Source organism: Drosophila subpulchrella, chromosome 2L, assembly GCF_014743375.2.
Source record: "Drosophila subpulchrella strain 33 F10 #4 breed RU33 chromosome 2L, RU_Dsub_v1.1 Primary Assembly, whole genome shotgun sequence".
Taxonomy (NCBI): domain Eukaryota; kingdom Metazoa; phylum Arthropoda; class Insecta; order Diptera; family Drosophilidae; genus Drosophila; species Drosophila subpulchrella.
Window position 1 is genome coordinate 13,201,369 of NC_050610.1, and position 20,696 is coordinate 13,222,064.

Sequence of the window (20,696 nt, forward strand, 5' to 3'; positions counted from 1 at the left end):
TTCAGTTTAATTTTCGAATGTTTTTTTCACATAAAATTTATTTGGAACCTTTAACCTCAGCCTGATCTTTGACTTGCGTATAGTTTTTGTAACATTTCAGTCATGTGTGTTTTTGCCGTTTGCAGCCGACTTGTTGACATTTTCAGGCCTGTCACAGGACTCTGAAGTCCTGCGTCTGAGATCCCGAACCTGTGTCCTGTCAGTCTGCAGGTTCTGAGTACTGGCGTCCTGAAGTCCTGGACTACTGTATCCTGCATAACGTGTCCCATGTCCTGGCTCCGTGTTCTCGTGTCCGTGTCAGGCGTCACTTTATGCCCCTGACAGCGGCAACAATTTTATTTACTTAATTTGGCTTTAGTTTGTCATTTATTTACTTGTTTGCCGCAACAGCACAACAGTTGGTCAAAGTGTCCGCCTCACGGGTCCCACCTCTCGGACCCACCTCCTCCGATTCCGGGGCCATATCTCTAGTCCTCGGAACGATCTGGCCGGAGTTCTGTTGTTGTCACTTTGACGCTGACGTTGATGTTGTTGCTAAGGTCTCTGATGTAGCTGTTTTGGTTTTATTTCACTTCGGTGGGGTATGGTGGCATAGGTATCAACCTGGCTTGACTACGAAATTAAAACAGAAATTTATTTATTTATTTCTGAAAATATAAATTATCTAAACGGAGTGCAGGCTAGCAACTTTGTTGGTATAAACACATTTGTATAGCTTAAGGGGATAAATATAGCCGACATGGATATTTATTCAAAGCCTTCTATTTATATGCCATTAGTGAAGCGATTCTCGAAATGTATCTGTTATCTTTGATAATTATTTATTAGATGTTTTTATGCCCTCACAAACAGACACTATTTCTCTGAGCTATACCCTTTTTTCAATATTTCGTTGGTTGATATATTGGTTATATCCTATAAATAATGTTATAATAATTTAAAAAATACTTAAAAATTCTAGTAACATTTATATATTTTTTTGTAATACACCCCTTTAATTATCCTTATCAAGAGTATCCTCCATTCGCCTTGGGCTTCCTTCAGAGACCCCCATTTGGTTTTATTTGTAACACGGTGACACATTTTGCTGCCCGCACTTTATTGCATATCGTTGTCGGCTGTTGTCGGAACGTGGCATTGAATTTTTTATGAAAATTTAGAGCAAAGTTGCTTTTTTCTTTGTTTGCCTGCCGTTGAAGCTTTTGCTGCTGTTGCACTTTGCTACCTTAATTAAATATTTATTTCAATCATTTTCGGCAAATGGATGGACACCATGGGCAGAGGTACGAAAATCCATTCATTGCCGAAGTGAGACCTCCAGATAAAGGGGGCGGGGTAGTTGAAGGCCGAGGGGCGTGGCATTGGGGGGCACTAACATTTGTCATTACACATTAATAGCGCACCATTAATCTTTTTCGTGAGCCGAGAGCGTGGGGCTCTGAATGAATGCCATTCCGGGGTCTGGACCTGAATCTGAACCTGGATCTGGACCCGAGTCGTCTGTCGCACAAAACCGTTAATTAATGTATGCCATTTAGCTGGAAAATTGCAAAAGGGACACACACTCACGTACACAAATTGGTTTAAGTCTCAGAGATGGGAGCGTGTAATCGGAATTTCGGTTTATATATGAAACCAATAAATTTAAAAATGTTAAAAAAATTATATATAATATAAATTCTAACAATATTTTTAAGTGTAGGTTATTATTATATATTTATCAAGACTAAAGCCAAAAATATTGCAGTAAGGAAATATTGTATCGTGTCTAATTTTTCCTCTTAATGTTCAATTTTTTCATCACTAGAACAGAAATAATTTCCTAGTCCATACAAATGCAATTAAAATCATTGCTTTATATATTTTATTTTAAACAGATTTTTAAAAACACTGACATACTTGAAAAATATACTCTTTTATCTTGTGTCACCACTAGCGCATACGTGTTTTGTCAGCCCATCATAATGAGCGGCAATTTAGTGCCCTTTTGAATGGAGGAGCATGTGGGGTTGAGCCACTGGACGAGTGGGCGGGTGGGTGAGTGTGGGTGGCTGGGTGGTTGCGTCGTTGTCGCCACCACAAACAAGCAAAGGCAAAAGCCGCAGTGGCGGGGAAAAGGGGGCTGGGGCAGGGGATTGCCCAGCAGGTATGCTTGATTAATGCTTTATAACAAGGCTCGCACAAAGCACGCTTCGAAAGCACACCCATCACGCCCACACAAACCACTGGATGGCGGTCCACCGCCCCCAAACGCCCAACCACCCACCTCCTGCGTCCTTGCATTTTAACATTAATTTAGCGGAATGCTGCAGAAGACTATGAAAAGCTTTTCAGCATTCGTCGACACATGTTAATCCCTGTTGTAATTGCCAACGTTGGTCTACCCAAAATCCCAAAAACACTTGAAGCTCTGCTACAATGGGGATTTTATAAGGTTTCGATACTTAAAAATCAATGCGATTGGAAAGTAATTACCCATTAAATTTACAATTTAAATTTAGGGGATCAATAAAGAGCCATTTTTTAAAAGGAAAGTTTTTTAAGATAGAATAAAAAATGCAACACATACTAACTAATATGAATTATCAAATTCAAGCACAATTCACATGACTGAGATTTAATTTTATTTTTCGTGCTTCCTTTTTATTCTTTTCTTTTTTGATTTAAAAAGTTTCTCTTCTTTTTTGGTTTCCAAAGTCCACATTTCTTAGCATCTGAGATCCCCTGCGGCCTTTTGTTGGCTTAATTAAATTAAGACATTAAAAACTCGCAGATCTTGTTTGAGCATCACACTTTTGACGCTTGCGATTATTAGTATTTTTTCTAGACCTCGTGGCACTTTCCTTTTTATATGATTTTCTTTTCACTATTTTTTGCTTTTCCAGTTCTGCTGAGCTTTTCGCCCTTGAGTGCTTCCTGTGGCGTTCGTTCATTAGGCAAAAGCGGAAGAAAAGCCAGGGGAAAAGTTACAAAAAAATAAGGCTAAAAAATGTGTCTAAAGAGTTAAAAGGTTTATTCACTTTGCGCCGTCTGTGGGGCTAAAACCGACTTGCTGGGGCTGGAGACACATTTTCCGAGTTGAGCATTAAGTAATTATAAGTTGCCCAGGAGTTGGCTGAAAGTTGCAAGTTGGCATCTGCAACTAGGCAAACATATTGCCTGTCTACACCCTTGTAGACAGGCTGACTCCGGCGCACACTGCGTATGCGTAATGTGTTGAATAATTAAATTGTCAAACAATTGGCTTTTGGCAGAGAGACAAAACCGAGCAAAGATGACGACAAGAAAATGCTGAACGCAACCGGGATTTAATGTCTTGCAGTGCGAAGAATCCAGAGAATGGAAAACGCTTAATCATCTTTAATTGAAAGCACTTGATGAGCTAGTCAAATGCCAATGAACAACGAACAATGAACAATGGTTGGACTCAGACAATCGGCATTATTTATAATGCTTTTTAATCTCCAACTGAATTTGCATTTTGCCTTTTTTCTATGAGTGTGTGCTGGCAAAATCATTGGCTCGCTGATAGGATTCAATTTCCTTGTCATCATGAAAACGTTTTCAATTAAACTGTATTTATTATTCAGCAGATAAAGCAAACAATTCCCTTTTCAATTGTTAATGTTAATATTGCTAAGTCGGCTTATCGCTGTTCAAAGTTTTAGGGATCAATTTCGGTTCAAGCGAATGTGTCAAGAAATAGGCTTCAATTAAATGAGATTTTGTTTGATTGAAATAAATATCATTTAATAAATAAAATCTTGGTTTTCCTACCCTTTCTATCGAATTCTACTCAAGTGCGAAGTGCAAAAGCTTTTAGGCAGATTGCCTGGATTTGCAGTCGGTTAGTGGGGATGTTAAACCGCAAATCTGTTGAGTTGTTAACTACGTTTGAATGGGAATGCAGAGAAATAATATAGATGGATGGAAAAATATTAACATTTAAGTGATTTGATTTCTTTGAGTATTTGTGAAAGTGAATATTTCAAGGTCCGACAGCATATTTATATTTAAATAAAATACCTTTTTAAATTTCATATTTAATCATACAGAATAAAATTTACTGACTTGTAATAACTACAATAATTTTGTATACTTTCCATTATGCGGCTTCCTCGCCTTCGTCTTCCTCCTCTTCTCCCTCATCGGCTTCCGCATCCTCAGCAGCTTTTCTTCTGGCTGCGGAACTACGGCGACTTTCCCCAGATTTTTGGGAGCTACGACGACTTGCCTTGGATTTCCGAGGAGGTGGTTCCGTGCAACTGTACGGTGGCATATTAAATAGCTCCGGGTCGAATTCCTCCAGGGTTTCCAGGCGCAAAGAGGCCAGCTCTGACCAGCAGCAGGGAAGATCCTTTTCGGCCAACATCACCACTGGTAGTCGAGCATCCGTGGCAGCCTGGACTCCCTTGGGCGTTCCATCGAAAACCAGGGTGCAATCGGGTCCAGCATCCCCCAGCCGAGACATGGCAATCAGATAGATATCCGGTTCCGGTTTTGGGGCCCTTAAATCTGCATCATCTGCACATATCACCGATGAAAAGTTGTCAAAGAAATCCTCTCGATCACGAATCTTGGTGCAATACATCGATTCCGGGCACGAGGTGACCAATCCCAGTCCCATACAACATTTGCGCAAATGGGTGACCAATCGCTGAACTCCCGGCATTAGGGTGGGATTGGCGATCAGATCGGAAGTGCGTTCATTCAGCTGAAAGCGAAAAGACTCCCAGCTTACGGGAAGATCGCACTTACGGCAAACCAACTCCGCCATTTCAGCCGTTTCCATGGGTCCACATTGGATCAGAACCAGTTCGGGTATCGTCCTATTATAACTTGAAACCATCTCAACCAGAGCCCTCTGATAGACGTGACGGGTGTCTGGATGAGAAGACTGGGCTTACATACATATATAAAATAAGGTTCTAGAAAATCTTACCAAAAACGGCACTTTCCAGATCGAAGATGCAATAGCTAATCCCCGGACTGCAGCACATAGGTGGACAACTTGAACATACTGGTGGAGCTTTGCAAGCCTTACAGCAAGGACTGCACATTTTGGGGCTGGACCTCAAGGTTTATCAAAAAATTTTTAAATTTTAACGTTGTATACTACTAATTTTGGCCTAACACTGACGTTTGTCACATTGAAAAAACATATTGGTAGGGAAATCTAAATATAAGGAACCCCATTATAAGGAGTATAATAATAAATGTTAAGAAACTAATTTTAAATAATACATTTTAATAAAAACAATTTTTTTTAGTTTTTCGTCTTATTTTAATACATGAGAATTTAAATGTTTTCAGTGATATCTGAAAAAATGAGGCGCTTATTCTCTTAAATTTAAAACCGACGGTTCTGCCAGTACTATTGGTTCCTCCGGCGGTTCCGGTTCTTCCTCCTCCGCCTCCTCTTCCTCGGCAGCGGCTTCGGCGGCTCTTCTGCGGATTACGGTCAACCTCTGACTGTATCTTGTGCGACGGCGACTCGATCGCCTTTTGGGTTCGGGATCCGTAAAGGGTGGCAAATTGAACATCTCTGGTTCGAAATCGTCCAGGTATTCAAACCGCAGGGCGGCCAATTCAGACCAACAGCAGGGCAGATCCTTTTCAGCCAACATAATGACTGGAAGTCGAGCATCACTTGCGGCCTGAACTCCCTGGGTGGTTCCATCGAAAACTAGGGTACAATCGGGTCCAGCATCGCCCAACCTTGACATGGCAATAAGGTAGACATCCGGTTCCGGCTTGAAAGCCCTTAACTCCGGATCATCGGCACAGACCACGGTCGAGAAGTTCTCGAAGAACTCCTCCCGACCACGGATCTTGGAGCAATAGTTGGCCTCGGAACATGAGGTGACCAGGCCCAGTTCCATGCAACAGCCACGCAAATGCCTCACCAATCGTTCCACACCATCCATAAAGGGGGGATTCGCGATCAACTGGGCGGTCCTCTCGTTAAGATCATACCGAAACGATTCCCAACTTATGGGAATGTCGAGCTTCCGGCAGAACAGTTCTGACATCTCGGATGTGGTCATCGGTCCACTTTGGACGTGTAAAATGTCTGGTATCCTCTTGTCGTAACTACGAACCAGATCCTTCAGAGCCTTCCGGTAGATGTGGCGGGTATCTGTAGGGAATAAAGAAGATTAAAAAAAACTATATATTATTTTAAAGGTAACCCCACCAAAGACTGCACTCTCCAAGTCAAATATGCAGTAGCTAATACCCGGACTGCAGCACATTGGCGAACAACCAGCACATTCTGCTGGAGTTTTACAGCAACGACTGCACATCTTACTTCTGGACCAGAAGGACTCTGAGGCTGGAGGATAAGACTGAACTTCCTATAAATTTATGTATACATTCTTCGAATCCAGGTCTAACAATGAGAATTTGACATTAAAAGCATTCTATGCGGCACAATTTTGTTCCATTCTAGGAATTAAGAAATCTTTATAATCATCTCAATATCACTTCAGTTCTCCAAACTTTTCAAGGTGTTTTTATTATACCCGTTACTCGTAGAGTAAAAGGGTATACTAGATTCGTCGGAAAGTATGTAACAGGCAGAAGGAAGCGTTTCCGACCCCATAAAGTATATATATTCTTGATCAGGATCACTAGCCGAGTCGATCTAGCCATGTCCGTCTGTCCGTCTGTCCGTCTGTCCGTCTGTCCGTCTGTCCGGATGAACGCTGAGATCTTGGAAACTATGAGAGCTAGGCTATTGAGATTTGGCGAGCAGATCCCTGAGCTTCTTACGCAGCGCAAGTTTGTTTCAGTAGAGTGCCACGCCCACTCTACCGCCCACAAACCGCCCAAAACTGTGGCTTCTACAGTTTTAATGCTAGAGTAAAAATTTAAACTGAAATGAATTGTTCTTATCAATACCTATCGATTGACCCAAAAAAAAGTTTGCCACGCCCACTTTAACGCCCACAAACCGCCTACAAACTTCAAAAAATCGTAAATATGAACGCGGATATCTCGGAAACTATCAAAGATAGAGTATTGGGATTTCAGATTTAGATTCCGTAGCCTTGTACGCAGCGCAAGTTTGTTATGCGAATATGCCACGCCCACTCTAACGCCCACAAACCGCCCAAGCCTGTGGCGCCCACAATTTTTATGCTAGATTAAAAATTTTAACTGAAATGTATTGGTCTCGTCAATGCCTATCGATTGATCCAAAAAAAAATTTGCCACGCCTACCCTAACGCCCACAATGCTTAAATCTGTCTTCCGCCGGTAGGTGGCGCATTTAAATCTCGCTTTGCTGCTTGCATATCTCCATTTCCCTTTGGTCCCTTTAGCTGAGTAACGGGTATCTGATAGTCGAGGTACTCGACTATAGCGTTCTTCCTTGTTTTATTTATAGTAATCATATTTTTCCGAAAAATTACGAAAATATTGTTTAAGAATGTAAGATGTAATATATAGTATTAAGTTTAATTGGTTTCAATGCTCTTAGCACATGAGGAAATATTTATAAATATTATTAAAATTGTACAGTTTATTGATTGTTTTTAAATATCCTAACAAAACACGTTTATATCAACTTTCTACAAAGGTGGTAGTCCAAAGTATTGTGGCTTAAAGCCCTCCAAAGTTCGCAGTCTTAAGGTCGCCGGTGCACTTGCTCGAATGGAGACCAGAGGATCGGGAACGAGAACCACTTGCATTCCAGCGGCCAGAGCAGCCTCCATTCCCACAAGTGAAGACTCGAAAACCAGACATTTGCTGGGGTCTGGAGAATCCTTAAATCTTGAGGCGGTGGTGAGGAAAATGTCTGGAGCAGGTTTTCCCGCCTTGACCTCGTCGTCCGAACCACTCAAGACCACATGATGGAAGACATCGAAGAGCCTGGAATGGCGACGTGTCTTTATCCTATACGAATCCCGACAGCTGCCACTTCCGATTGCCATCGGGACATTAAACTCATTCAGATGATTGAGAAGACGCTCCACTCCAGGCATCAGGCGAATAAAACCCAATTTACTGCGACATTGTTGTTCTTGCTGATTCTCAAACTCAGTAAGACTAAAGGGCAGATTGAAGGTGTTTAAGATAAGGGAGGCCTGTTCGGAGTCCGGCTTTCCCATGCACCTCATCTTGAGATCGAAGCTATACGTGTGACCATAGGGATCCAGAATCTTCTGAACCGATTCGGCTCTCAGTCGTTCGCTATCTATCAGCAGGCCATCCAATTCGAAAATGCAATGGGTAATTGGCTGAAAGGAACAACGTCTCAAACCCATTTTGGCGCCCACACCTTCTTCTGACATTATGATACTCTATAATTTTGATTTATTTTGTATTTTATAGATATATATATGTATAACAATTTTGAAAGATAAATTTAGAGTGCTTAGGAGTTAGCCAAATTCAAATTTTGAGCAGTTTCCAAAGGCTGGTAGGCCAAATAGCTCGGGCTTAAAGTCTGCCATGGACTTGAGTACCATAGTGGCTCCCGTTTTCTGCTGCTTAGTAACATGTTCAGGTGGTATAAAGACCACTTGGCTGCCAGCTGCTATTCCACCTCTCATGCCAGCCGGTGCATCTTCGAATATTAGGCATTTTTTGGGATCCGCAGGTGGATTGAACCTCGAGGCGGCTAGAAGAAAGATATCCGGATTGGGTTTCCCTCTGCCCGGTCCGATTTCCGGGTCATCCCCACAGACAACGTGATGAAAGGCCAGAAATATATCGCTGAATGACCTCACCTTTACCTGGAATATTTTCTTAAACGAACTCGTTGCTATGCAGAAGGGTATGCGGTATTCGTGCAAGTGGAGAATTAGATCCCGTACCCCTGGCATCAGGGAAATACTTCCCATATACTTCTCAGAGACTGATTCGAATTGCTCTTGGAACTTCTCAGGTGTAACTGGCAGATTTAACTCCTTCACGACGTGTTGAGAAAAGGCATTTGCCGGCATTCCCATATGACGTGCCTGATCCTCTTTGGTGTAAGATTTGCCATATGGAGCTAGTAGTTCTTGAACAGCTCTCAGGTATATGACTTCACTATCTAAAAAGGGGAATAAGATACAAAGAATAAGAATGGCTTGAATGAAGTTTCCGAAATGGTAGGAAATAATGAATAAGTAAAAATTATATACCTATCAAGGTTCCATCGCAATCAAAGATGACGTGAGTGACTGGACAGTAGCATTTCTTCGGAGTCATTTTTAAGGTGGTCTATTTAGTAGTTTTTTGTTCAGCTCATTCTTCTGGAAACATGCTCTTTAATTTAGATGATTAATTTTGCCGAAAATTAAAATTTATGAGTTAGAAAAAATAAAAACATATAATGGTTTTTTTATTAAAAAGGTTTTTAAGAAGTTTTGACAGAAATGCAAAAGGGTGTCATGATAGAAATAATATTTAGAAAAAAAAATCATAAAATAACTTCTTAAAACTCTCATTATATTTAATTAGACAATTTCAACTTGTATTTTTGTATAAATTAAGTATATTTGTATAAATTAAGAAATCTTCAAAGTTGCATCTACGTATTGCTGGTATCTCAGATTTCTTTGAGTTCGACGTTTCGTGCCAAACTGTCATTTTCCTGGCGCCTTTTGGGGAAAGTTGCACTTTCATATATTTAACCTAGTCTAATGCATGCGGTGCACGCTTTTTGGCCAAGATCCCACTGCCGTTCGCATGTTGTTACAAAGTTGCGTAATTGATTAAGCAGTTGGCAGCCAAACCTCAAGAGACGTTTTCAGCAACGCGTCGCCGAAACTTTGGCTTTGGCCAATACGTGCCACAAAATTGGGGGAGTACGGTGGGCGTGGGCGTGGCTGATTGTGGGTGGTGCCTGCAGCATGTGGCAGGAAACTTTCTGCGGTGGGCTGAGTGGGCGGTGGGTCAAAGGTGAATGCGTCGCGATGCTTGATTTGGGTGCGCGTTTAATAGCCAAGCGCACCTGGGCTGTATAAAACGAGTTAACGAAAATGTTTGCGCTTTCTGATGACTTTGGGGGAGAGTTGACAATTGTATGTTTTGAAATATGGTTAGATCTCGCAAGGATACTTTTGGTAAAAACACAAAAATATATATATAAAATGATGTTCATAAGCAAAAGAAAATGACTACGAGATCAAAAAAAAATATTATTTTGTGTAGGGTAATAGTCAAATAATCTTGAATTCATTAATTTTGAATTTAAATGTTATCTTTTCTTATAAGAATTTAGTACACTTTTTTATTTCTACTTAATTTTTTGTAAGCATTTTAGTCTTAAGACCATTTAATTTGCCCCTCAATAATAAAAAGCACAGAATTTCTTTGATAACCACACCATTCCGGAACCCCATCCACCTAGCTCGATTGTCCAACCAACGAAGTGGGCAATTTTATTACCTTTTATTGGCAACGTTGCCTCAGTTGCAGTCAAAACCATTGACCGTAACGCATTAATGTCCTGTGGCCGCCAAAATCGAACCAGAAGTTGGTTCGATGGCTGAATGGCTAACTGGTTCGCTGAGCTTGCATATTTTATGACCAAGTCCAACTTTAATTGGAACAATACCAATAAATGCCAAATGCAGATGGCCCGCAGGGAGAGAGCCAAAAAGTTTGATGTGCATTGACCGGGATATCGAAGGACCCGGACTCAGAGCCACCGACCAAAACCAAATGGCAGTCCGCAACGGTGGAAATCAGCTCAAGGGGACAAATTCACACAAAGCCACAAGGACCACAAGGATAACAACGGCTTTTGGCCGACGTCGCTGCAAGTTTGCGGTTTTTGGGGACTGAAATGCAGGCAGGCAGGCAGGACAGACAACCAGACCGGTTAACAATTCAATGAACGCAATTACAGCACCCAGATTTCAGCTGAAGTACACCGTTGCCACGACAGCGATTAGAGACGCGTTCAAATTAAACGTTTACAACATATTGTTGCTGGTCAGCGAAGTGGGAATTCCCCTTGCCAAGCGCGAAAAAAGAACAAATAAATTCGTTAATCTGAAGGGTAGAGACCAGAAGCTACTCCGTGCAGTATAATACCATTCAAAACGAGATTATTGGCTAAAATTAAACAATAAAACCCATTTTGAAATTTTAAAAAATTACTCAATTTGAAGTCAAAAATCAAAGGACCTTTAAACACTTTCTAAAGGCACTAGTACCTTTTATACTCTCCCTCATACCGTGTAAAAAGGATAAAACACCATAAATGGGCTCCCAAAATGGCTGGCTGCATAATTTATGCACACAATTCGTCGCTGCATTCGAATGTCCTGTCCTGAAGTCCTGTTCTCATTTGGTTGCCACAACAGCTGACGCACAGCGTCCGGAAAATTGTCCGTCCCTCGGGCTAACCGTCGATTAATTAAAAGGCATTTTATTGACTGGGAGGAGGGAGGATGCTTAAATGGGCGATGTGTGTGGAATGGGCCACTTTTATCGCCAGTACCTTGCTGACAGCAAATTGCTTTAGCTGATTTGGCATTTTCCATTGAGTCGATGAGAAATGAATTGCGATTGAGTCAGCTTGGATGCTGGGAAAGGTGTTAAGAGGAGTAAGAACAAAGTAAAGTGAATTTCAGGAAATTTTTAATGGACAAAATACAGTGTCAGTAGTGAATGTCGTAAAACGTAGAACCATAAAATTTCTTAAAGTACGATGTAGGGATAACGTAACTATGGTTTTCCCCATAAAAAAACTATTTCTCTAACTTCCTCAAAGAAAATCTTTCAAATTCTAGGATCTCTAAAAAACCCTCCCATCAGAAACCCAAAACACGGACTGTCCCAGTTCAAACCCTTGGGCCACCGCAAAGGAATACCAAATTGAATAAATAGTACACGATATAATCTCTAAAGAGTAACCCAATAGCCGGCGGGCAAGCCACAAAAACTGCAAGCCTTTGGCACTCAATAAATGTTATCCATCTATGTGCAGGGCGGCTCAAATGTCAGTCACATATTCCTTCAATCATCACGACGCCCTCCAGAGCGATTTCCCCAAGGGTCTCCAGTGCAACAATGTCGGCAAGGGGCCAATGGTATGGGTATAAAACATGGGCACAAAGTCCAATTTGTTTGTAATGGCATTACTTTGTTTACAAAACAAATTTTGTATGCATAGCGAGTAGTCCTCGTTGGGGGGGAAAAAAGAGGTGAGATGGCTGGAAACTCCTATCCCGATTCCTATTCCTATTCCAATCCCTGGACCCTTGCAACAAACGCTGCAAAACCCAACTGGAAGTGCCGCGGGTGCTGTCGCAGTCTAGGAAAGCTCGAAAACAAAAATACAGAGGCGGGCAAATAAAATATAGACATAGATATATATACATTGTATATATTTGTACAGCTTCTAAAAATCGTTGTACCATAAAATTTCCCCAATGGACGCTCAGAGTTTTCGGTTTTGCCAGGACTCTCCGTGCTGCCTTTTCGCTGTTTAATTTTACAATTGTCCTTTTTCTTTATTCCTGCCCAGGGAACGAGATGAGTGGGTGGCTGGGGTCAGGTTTATCTATGCGCATCCGTTCCAAGTGCGGTTTTGTGATTTATGCCCGTTTCTGTGGGCCAACATTTGTTTTGCTCACCAAGGACGAGCAAATAAAGGGGAGGAACTAGCCCAATCTGGTGTTCATATATTCATTGTAATAGATTTCTTTTGTAAGCAAATAAGTCAGCTTCTCATATTGTTTAACAAATAATAAAACGAAAAACTATAATCCACTTATAAACGGTAATCAAGGCATTACTGTGAAACTTTTATATTCTTGGATCAATTAGTTCTGCTGCCATAATTTAGTAAATAATATTTTACTTGTTTACTTTTGAACACAAATCGAAGAATATTCAAGTGTCTGGAGGACACGACTCCTGGTGAACTTTACTCATATCGCTTATCAGAAGACCAGCCTTATTTGCATAGTACTGAGCCATATAGATAACTTCCGCACTGGGTAAACGTTTTCGTGTCTGGATGACGGCCCAATCTAAAGGATATATTAAATCCTTTTAATATAATATTAATTGAAATGGATATTATGTTACTCACGAAAGCTGAAAATGTGACTGGAATCAAAGCACATATAGCGTATGGCGAAGTTGGTATAGTCGGTATCCAGTACATACAGCAGAACTCCTTCAGGAAATGCTGTAGAAAATATTTGTTTTACATAATACTTAGTTGCTGTTGCCAATTTAGTTACCTGGATTTTTGGTGCCCAAAACATACCTTCCGAATTTTGGCTCTACTTTTAAAATGGGTGCTTTTCTGAACCTCACTGTGCCGGTTCTATGGAAAGATATTTTATTAATATGGTTAAGAAATAAATGCAATCCACTTACTGGCCGCTCAGTTCACGAGCCTTAACTACAAAATGATGTCCGCCCTTTTCTACGAATTCCGTCGACTGACACTTTGCCACTTTCAACGAGAGAGGAGGATATAATGAGTGGGTGTACCACTTTCCTTTAAAGCGTTCCATATCCAAATCAGCAACCGCCGTCATATTGTCAGGACAGTGTCCATGAAATGCTCGAATGGCCCATGATAATTGAAAATCAAGGAAACCAAGGATTCTAAAGAATTAAAGAACTTACTAGAGATTTTTTCAGCTTCAGAATAGGTACTCACACGAACAATTTCCACTTGATCATGCTAAAAAGGTTTTGGTACAAATGAGAACAATATCATTTTTTCCGGCTTATTTAAATCTAATGGAAATGGAAAAACTAATCAAGATTTTACGGTTCAATTCGATGAGTAGAAAAGAAAGTGGAACCGAAAGGAAGAATACATTTATTACATCATTACACCTAAAAAATAATATTGGAAAAAATATATAAAACTAAACACGTTATAGCTCGATAGATTTTTGGTTTTATTCTTTGCAACAACAACTATTTACATTAAAGAACAATTAACTATCGATAAATGTACAATTGAATAACAAAACATTAAGTAACTTAAAAAGTTCATTTATAAGCGTTAAAACAATTTTCATGTTTGGTTCGTTACCAAGTCAGCCCCATTAAGGCATCGCTTGCGAATAATCCAGAGCGATTTCCCTACAATTGGGGACAGTTCTTTTGCACCGTAGTGCTGAGGAATTCCTGGGACACCTTATTATCCTCCAAGATCTTCTTGGCCACGGCAATTGTCTCCGAAGAAGGTTCACGCTCACGAGTTAGGATCCAAACGAATTCTGGAAATAAAATTAAATAATCAATATCAATTGTGTTACCAAGCTTAGAGATTTCCTCATTAACTTACTGATGTTTGCCAAGGGTGTAACACTGGTGCAGCTATAGACAACGGCATATGATTTATAATCGGTGCCCAAAACCAAGTAGTTGGCCTTCGTTAGGGACTCTACGATTTATTAAGTAAATAAAAAAACATGATTACCAATGATCACTTAAAGATTGGAATTACTTACGGCCTTCGTAAAATGCCACAGCCAACTGACCAGGTCCAAGAACCTTAGCAATTGCAGATGCGTTCGTGGCTTGACCACTCCTATTGTGGGATGTACTTATAGGTCATTGTTTAAATTTATTTTGTTTCGTACTCACAATCCACTGATACCGCCATTCACCACGGAAACAGTGCTGCTGTCAACGATACTGTAGTTCGCATAGACGCATTCCTGGCCGATTTCAAAAGTATTTGGATAAGCGGAGTACTCGTACCAGATGCCCATGTACTGAAAACAAATTTAGTATTTGATCCAAAATAAATATATGTTTATAAAAAAAAAATAATTGCTAATTTATTTATTAAAATCTATAAGACAAAAATATTTACTTGCACTCTTTTAATAATTTTTTTTTTATGAAAATAAATATGTATGCCTATCTTATCAACATTTTTAAATGTATATTATCATCGTTACTGAGCAACTGGAAAATTTGGATACTTTAGAGCCTATAATGGAATTTTTAGGATAAGATTAGAAAGCATTTTCGAACTAAAAAAAAAAACTTAATTTATTAGATACGAATATGTACTTACTCACATGTAACATAACAAAGATAATAAATTGTGTATGCCAATCTTATCAACATTTTTTATTTTCTACTATGATAACCCCAAAATCTAAATTAATTTCATATTCCAAGAACTATGATTTTTCAAATTGTTATGACCCTTGAAAATTATTTTCCAGAAAATGCTCTTAGTTTAACTTATATAAAATATTATCTTATTGCTAAACGATACATTTTGTAATTTATGAACAAGTTACTTTTTAACAGTTAACAGGCTTTACTGATTTTTAGTTGGATAAGATCATAAAAATATGATAATTATAAAATAGTTGGATATATTAGATACAAATATTTACTTACTGTAACAAAAATAGTATTTATTGCAAATAAATTGAATATGCATATATTAACATCATTATTTATACTCTGTTTTATTGTTACTGCTCAACTATAAAACGTATTTAATTTTTATTTAAGGTTTCGGATTTTTCACAAAAGTAATTTTTTAGTTTTACAAATTTGTTTACAAAAAAGTTGAAAAAAGGCTCACACTTTTAATTAAAACTTTTCTTGTACTAAAGAAATATTAAAATGTGTTTTTTCGCGGTTGAAAATGTATTTAACATCTAAACATGTATAATTTATGTATATTCAAACTAAATTTTCTAATAATTGCCGGGATCAATTAAAATGAACTACTAAGCATATTTTAAACGGGTAGATCGTTTAAGGTAAACACTCACCGCTTCCGCATCAAAGGTCTCCAGTAGTTCGACTTCAGGGCACTTGCCGGGGAATGGAACTTGAGCATTTCCCAGACAAACTCCACTAACGACCATCAAGGCAAGCAGCCACAAGTTCGAACTATAACGAGAATTAAGTTAAATGTAAATAGCCATATATTATAATTTTGAGGGTATGTACTTCGACCGGTGATTCATTGTAGAATACAAAGTTTATAATTGCTCTTCACTGAACTTAGTTAATGTTTAACTTCTGGCTTAGAACTGAGGTTCGAGAGCAACATTGTCACTTTTATATGCGAGTTGAGAGAGCTTTGTTTTGATGACCGAGCTTTTTTTCGAGTGCGCCGACGCAAAGTAGTGTAAATCAATGGAAAAACGCAGACGATCTAGATTAAAGTTCGGTATGTGCTTCGATTAATCATGTGAGACCCCTTCAAATATCCGTCTGCCAGTGTTTCCACATTATTAATTGCTGGCAAATATTGTTATTATCATTTTTAAACAAATTTAAACTGACAATAAAATTATGGAAACTAAATAATCTTATAGCTCGATCGATTTGCTTCGTTTTTATTCCTCGAAATAACAACAATTTATAATTGATACATTAAAGAACATTTAGCTGTCGATATTTGTACACTTGAATAACAGAACATTTAGTAACTTAAGAAGTTCACGAAAATGTCGTAGAGACGCTCGTAGAAGCGTCGAAGCCATTCTCATGCCTTCTGGATGGCTTCTGGCACCACAGTGGTCACAAAATCATCCACATCAAGTTCATCGTCTACGGACAACCCAGTGTTATTTCCATCCAATTGGGGACACTTCTTTTGAATCGTATTGCTGAGGAACGCCTGAGATATGTCATTATCAGTCAAGATCTTCTTGGCCGCATCAATTGTCTCCGCTGAAGGTTCACGCTGGCGAGTTAGGATCCAAACGATTTCTGAAGTTGAGAAATAAATTATAATTCTGTCACAAATGATGGACATGCCAAGTTGGTTAAGACGCAGTTTGCATATTAACATTTTCAGTAGACATTTCCTCATTAACTTACTGAAATTCGCCAATGGTGTTACAGCGGTGCAGCTATAGACAACGGCATACGACTCATAATCGGTGCCCAATACTATGTAGTTGGCCTTCGTGAGTGGCTCTGAAATTAATTACGCAAATAAACAAAAGTCAGTGCCAAAGAACACTTAAAGTTTGGAATTACTCACGGCCTGGGAAAAAAGCCACTGCCAATTGACCAGGCCCGAGGACCTTGGCCTTTCCAGTTACATTCGAGGCTTGACCAGTGCTGTTTTGATTGGCTTTGATAAAGTTCATTGATTAAAATTTAATTTCTTTCGTACTCACAATCGATTGATAGCTGCATTCACCACAGAAACAGTGCTATTGTCAATGAGACTATAGTTTGCGTATATGCATTTCTTTCCGATCTCAAAGGCAAATGGATAAGCGGAGTACTCGTACCAGATACCCATGTACTGAATATAAGAAAAAGCTAATTATTTACTTTCGGCTTAAAAATGTTTAACTATATTTTGTTTGTTTAAGCAGATGTTAATACAGCAATTAATAAAACATGATATGTTGAAGTGCCCACTTCAATAAGAATCTTTCCTAATAAATCACGCGGCCAAACCTTCTAGAAATTTTGATAAGATAAACAAAATTCGATAATTGAAAAATTAATTAGATTTATCAGATAAGACTATTTACTTGTGTACCGAAAAAAATAGTTTTTAATGGAAAAAAATGGAATTCCATATCTTATCGTAGTTTTGATTTTCCTGTTGTGGTCGATTCTGATTAAATGATACAATGTTCAAGTGGATGAATTTTTAATGTGAAGACTCATGATTATTCATCATTATATTATTTGTAATAATATTACTTTGGACTTTTGATTTTGATGATTAAAAGACATTGAGAAGTGGTAGCACCCTCAAGTACACACGTGATATATATTTATGAGACTGTCATGATCATATAAATGAAATATCAAAACTAAAACAATGTTATGATTCTCTAATTATTGGCGGAATCAATTGATCTTTTACACCTACTAGCTAAAATCTTAACCAGACATTTGAAAAAACAAAGTGTTTGATATGCTATGGGACTTAAGGTAAACACTTACAGCTTCCGCATCGAAGGAATCCAATAGTTTGACATCTGGGCACTTTCCGGGAAATGGAACTTGAGCCTTTCCCTGATAAACTCCACTAACGACTGTCAAGATAAGCAGCCACAGGTGTGAACTGTAGCGATAATAAAGTGAAGTGTAAATAGCTGAATGGTTCTATTTAATGAGTGGCGCGTACCTCGACCGGTGGTGATTCATTCTGGAATATAGTTTTCTGATATTATCGCTATGCACTGAACTTAATATCTGGTCTACTTCTGGCTTAGAACTGAGGCTCGACTGCAGCTGCATTGTAGCTTATATATGCGGGTTGAGAGAGCTTTGTTTTGGCGACCGAGCTTTTTTTCAGTGCGCCGACGCAAAGTAATGCAAACAATAGTGAAATGCAGACGATCTGGATGAAAGTTCCTAATGAGGTGGGGTTGAATATGGAAAGGGGCATGGGGGCGTTCAAATATCCGTCTGCCAGTGCTCTCGTTACACCCACTAAACAAATATAAAAAACAAACTTGATATTATATGATACTCACATAACTTTTGTATGCACATCGCGATAATTCTCTATCTATAAGGGCTTCCGCGTGCTAAGCGGAATGATTTTAATTGCAATTAAGAGATCATTGTGTTAATTAGTTCAATGTCCTGAAAATGGTAAAGTGAAAAGCAGCGGACAGTGAGTACAGAGTATGGGGTGTGAATATTAAATGAACTACACATATCTTATTAATGCACTATATTAATGATTCATAAAAATTCCCCCAAACAACATATTTGATTTACAAAATATTCATTTATCATTTTATAAGATTTAACAATATGTGAAAAAATAATTTAAAAAGATATGCAATAATAATTATTTTTAAAGTGTTGTATTATTCCTGAGATTAAAAGTAGAGTGCCTTAAGAATTTCTTATATTACGTAATTAATATTATTTAATATTTATTTTAGTGTCATTTCGCTAAATATTTATTAATGGTGACTATTTTTATTAAAGTTATTTCTGCATTCAAAATGAAATAAAATAGCGTCCACCCACAGAAAAGCTTTTACCATCATGTGGATTGCATTTGTGGCGCCATCTTTTCAGACTGTTACCAGCGCCATCTGTTGAGCGCTTTGCCTTCGCTGGTTAAAATCAAATAAGATAAAATGCTCGTATATTTGAGGTTCCTTTATCTCTTTCTCAACCTGGTCAGGAAAATTGTTGACAGTGGCGAGATTCTGCGGTATTTTCTGCAGCTGGAAAGGAGAGAAATGGAATTTCCCCACATATATTATTAAATTAATTAAATTTAAACCACAAATTGAGTTAAATATGCAAAAATGCCCGCAGGACGAACGCTGAAGCATCTGTGTGGATGGAAAGGGTTTTTGGGAAAAGAAGAGGTGTACCAGGTGATATATGTTTCGGCGAGGGTGAACTGATAAGTTGGAAACATTTTGCTTAACATTTTAATAAAACTATCAAACATTTTAGGTATGTTTTTTCAAGTTATATCTTGTTCCTTGTTGTTAGTGTATGTTTACTATTATAAATGTATTATAGTAAATGATAATTAATTGCCATTTTTTATGGAAACTCGTATGGTTTCGATCCGCCCTCGTTGAAAGACTCATATTTTTATACATATGCGGCGCTAGCGCAGATTTTGAATGGCCAGCCAACTATTCTGGTACGGGAATTTATAGCGCCCTTTCTCATGAAAGGATTGTGCTTGGCCCTTTTGGATGGATGGCCTCTGCTCGGATTTGCTGTGGCTGCCACTGTTTGTTGCATGCAGCGTGTAGTAATTAAATTTAAAATATGTACACATTTGCCGGACATCTGAGCTTAAAAACAGGTGCAATCCTTGAGGGCTGACTTGTGGAGTGGGGTTTCAGGGATAATTTGATCAAAGGCAACCGTAAGCCTGCAGCTGGAAGCGGACAGATGAGAGCCGGTTATTACAGGCCATAAGTGCAGTTTTCTGGGTATAACCAAAGCCGAGCCAGCGGCGTATCTGGAAAATAGTCTTAAAGGGGTGCACCTCGTCGGACAATTGTTTTAATGGTAATTTTAACAAAACTTGTGTTCCATTAAATTATACAATTTATTTTCTTTTGGGTTCAGTTATTATTATTTACTGCGGTTGACCCCCATTGGGACCTATCTCTGTGGTGCATATGTGCGGTTCAAAGTGCATTGACAATTGGAGATGAGCGCGTGATAACCAAACGAAAAAAAGCAAGTGATTTATAAATACCAAAGGTTCTGTTTCCAGGATATTATGAAGATGCTCTTCAAAAATAACAATTTTAAGAACGTTATTGTCAATTAAAATAATCTTTTTTTAAAACATATATATTACATGATGGTTACACCAGCACATTTTTAAAAACATTTACATTTAAAAAGATTGAAATGGATCGTGTCACGTTTGCATCCCCAAAAGCCCTGCCCACAATTCAATCACTTTGCCATTTTAAGTGCTCGAATATTTTGTGGTTATTCATTCGCTTTATGGGCATTTTGCTGAATGTAATTTGATTTAAACAGAATTTTGCCGGGATATATAAAAATCAGTTCTGTGCCACAGGATATGCGGATATAGCTATATATATATATAGAGCACGCGTGTGGCCATTTAATTAAGTGGCTACCTTTAAAGCCAGCCGCCAAAATTGAATTAATTTTGATTATTGTTTCAGTTCAGCTGGTCTGGGGCTTTGATTCGGGTTCTGCGACTGCTGCAATCAACAGTTGACATAAAAAAGGAGTCCCAGTTCCATTCCCCCCAAAGGGCGATCACACTAAACTGTCGGCTAAATAACATC

The 20,696-nt window shown here is 38.8% G+C and overlaps 7 protein-coding genes across 7 annotated transcripts; all 7 read right to left on the reverse strand.

The window, feature by feature from the left end:
- Window positions 1-4,027: 4,027 nt before the first annotated feature.
- On the reverse strand, window positions 4,028-5,152 carry LOC119547510 (probable pseudouridine-5'-phosphatase). The gene is made up of 2 exons (XM_037854403.1): window positions 4,943-5,152; window positions 4,028-4,884 (listed from the first exon to the last, which is right to left on the reverse strand). Exons 1-2 carry the CDS (start codon window positions 5,058-5,060, stop codon window positions 4,106-4,108), a joined length of 897 nt encoding a protein of 298 aa, XP_037710331.1. The 5' UTR covers window positions 5,061-5,152; the 3' UTR covers window positions 4,028-4,105.
- Window positions 5,153-5,260: 108 nt separating this feature from the next.
- On the reverse strand, window positions 5,261-6,403 carry LOC119547452 (probable pseudouridine-5'-phosphatase). The gene is made up of 2 exons (XM_037854314.1): window positions 6,197-6,403; window positions 5,261-6,139 (listed from the first exon to the last, which is right to left on the reverse strand). Exons 1-2 carry the CDS (start codon window positions 6,303-6,305, stop codon window positions 5,337-5,339), a joined length of 912 nt encoding a protein of 303 aa, XP_037710242.1. The 5' UTR covers window positions 6,306-6,403; the 3' UTR covers window positions 5,261-5,336.
- A 1,102-nt stretch (window positions 6,404-7,505) lies between these two features.
- LOC119547309 (probable pseudouridine-5'-phosphatase) lies at window positions 7,506-8,381 on the reverse strand. Its single transcript, XM_037854107.1, has one exon. The coding sequence runs from the start codon at window positions 8,295-8,297 to the stop codon at window positions 7,575-7,577; it is 723 nt and encodes a 240-aa protein (XP_037710035.1). The 5' UTR covers window positions 8,298-8,381; the 3' UTR covers window positions 7,506-7,574.
- Window positions 8,303-9,363, reverse strand: LOC119547308 (pseudouridine-5'-phosphatase). The gene is made up of 2 exons (XM_037854106.1): window positions 9,135-9,363; window positions 8,303-9,043 (listed from the first exon to the last, which is right to left on the reverse strand). Exons 1-2 carry the CDS (start codon window positions 9,199-9,201, stop codon window positions 8,388-8,390), a joined length of 723 nt encoding a protein of 240 aa, XP_037710034.1. The 5' UTR covers window positions 9,202-9,363; the 3' UTR covers window positions 8,303-8,387.
- A 3,425-nt stretch (window positions 9,364-12,788) lies between these two features.
- Window positions 12,789-13,658, reverse strand: LOC119547760 (insecticyanin-B). The gene is made up of 5 exons (XM_037854766.1): window positions 13,625-13,658; window positions 13,336-13,569; window positions 13,197-13,282; window positions 13,043-13,141; window positions 12,789-12,980 (listed from the first exon to the last, which is right to left on the reverse strand). The coding sequence occupies exons 1-5, from the start codon at window positions 13,645-13,647 to the stop codon at window positions 12,841-12,843; spliced, it is 582 nt and encodes a 193-aa protein (XP_037710694.1). The 5' UTR covers window positions 13,648-13,658; the 3' UTR covers window positions 12,789-12,840.
- A 189-nt stretch (window positions 13,659-13,847) lies between these two features.
- LOC119546677 (apolipoprotein D-like) lies at window positions 13,848-15,996 on the reverse strand. The gene is made up of 6 exons (XM_037853139.1): window positions 15,904-15,996; window positions 15,723-15,843; window positions 14,566-14,696; window positions 14,430-14,509; window positions 14,264-14,362; window positions 13,848-14,195 (listed from the first exon to the last, which is right to left on the reverse strand). Exons 1-6 carry the CDS (start codon window positions 15,918-15,920, stop codon window positions 14,059-14,061), a joined length of 585 nt encoding a protein of 194 aa, XP_037709067.1. The 5' UTR covers window positions 15,921-15,996; the 3' UTR covers window positions 13,848-14,058.
- Window positions 15,997-16,268: 272 nt separating this feature from the next.
- Window positions 16,269-18,146, reverse strand: LOC119546676 (apolipoprotein D-like). Its single transcript, XM_037853138.1, has 6 exons — window positions 18,059-18,146; window positions 17,875-17,995; window positions 17,088-17,218; window positions 16,949-17,028; window positions 16,783-16,881; window positions 16,269-16,671 (listed from the first exon to the last, which is right to left on the reverse strand). Exons 1-6 carry the CDS (start codon window positions 18,076-18,078, stop codon window positions 16,445-16,447), a joined length of 678 nt encoding a protein of 225 aa, XP_037709066.1. The 5' UTR covers window positions 18,079-18,146; the 3' UTR covers window positions 16,269-16,444.
- Window positions 18,147-20,696: the final 2,550 nt, after the last annotated feature.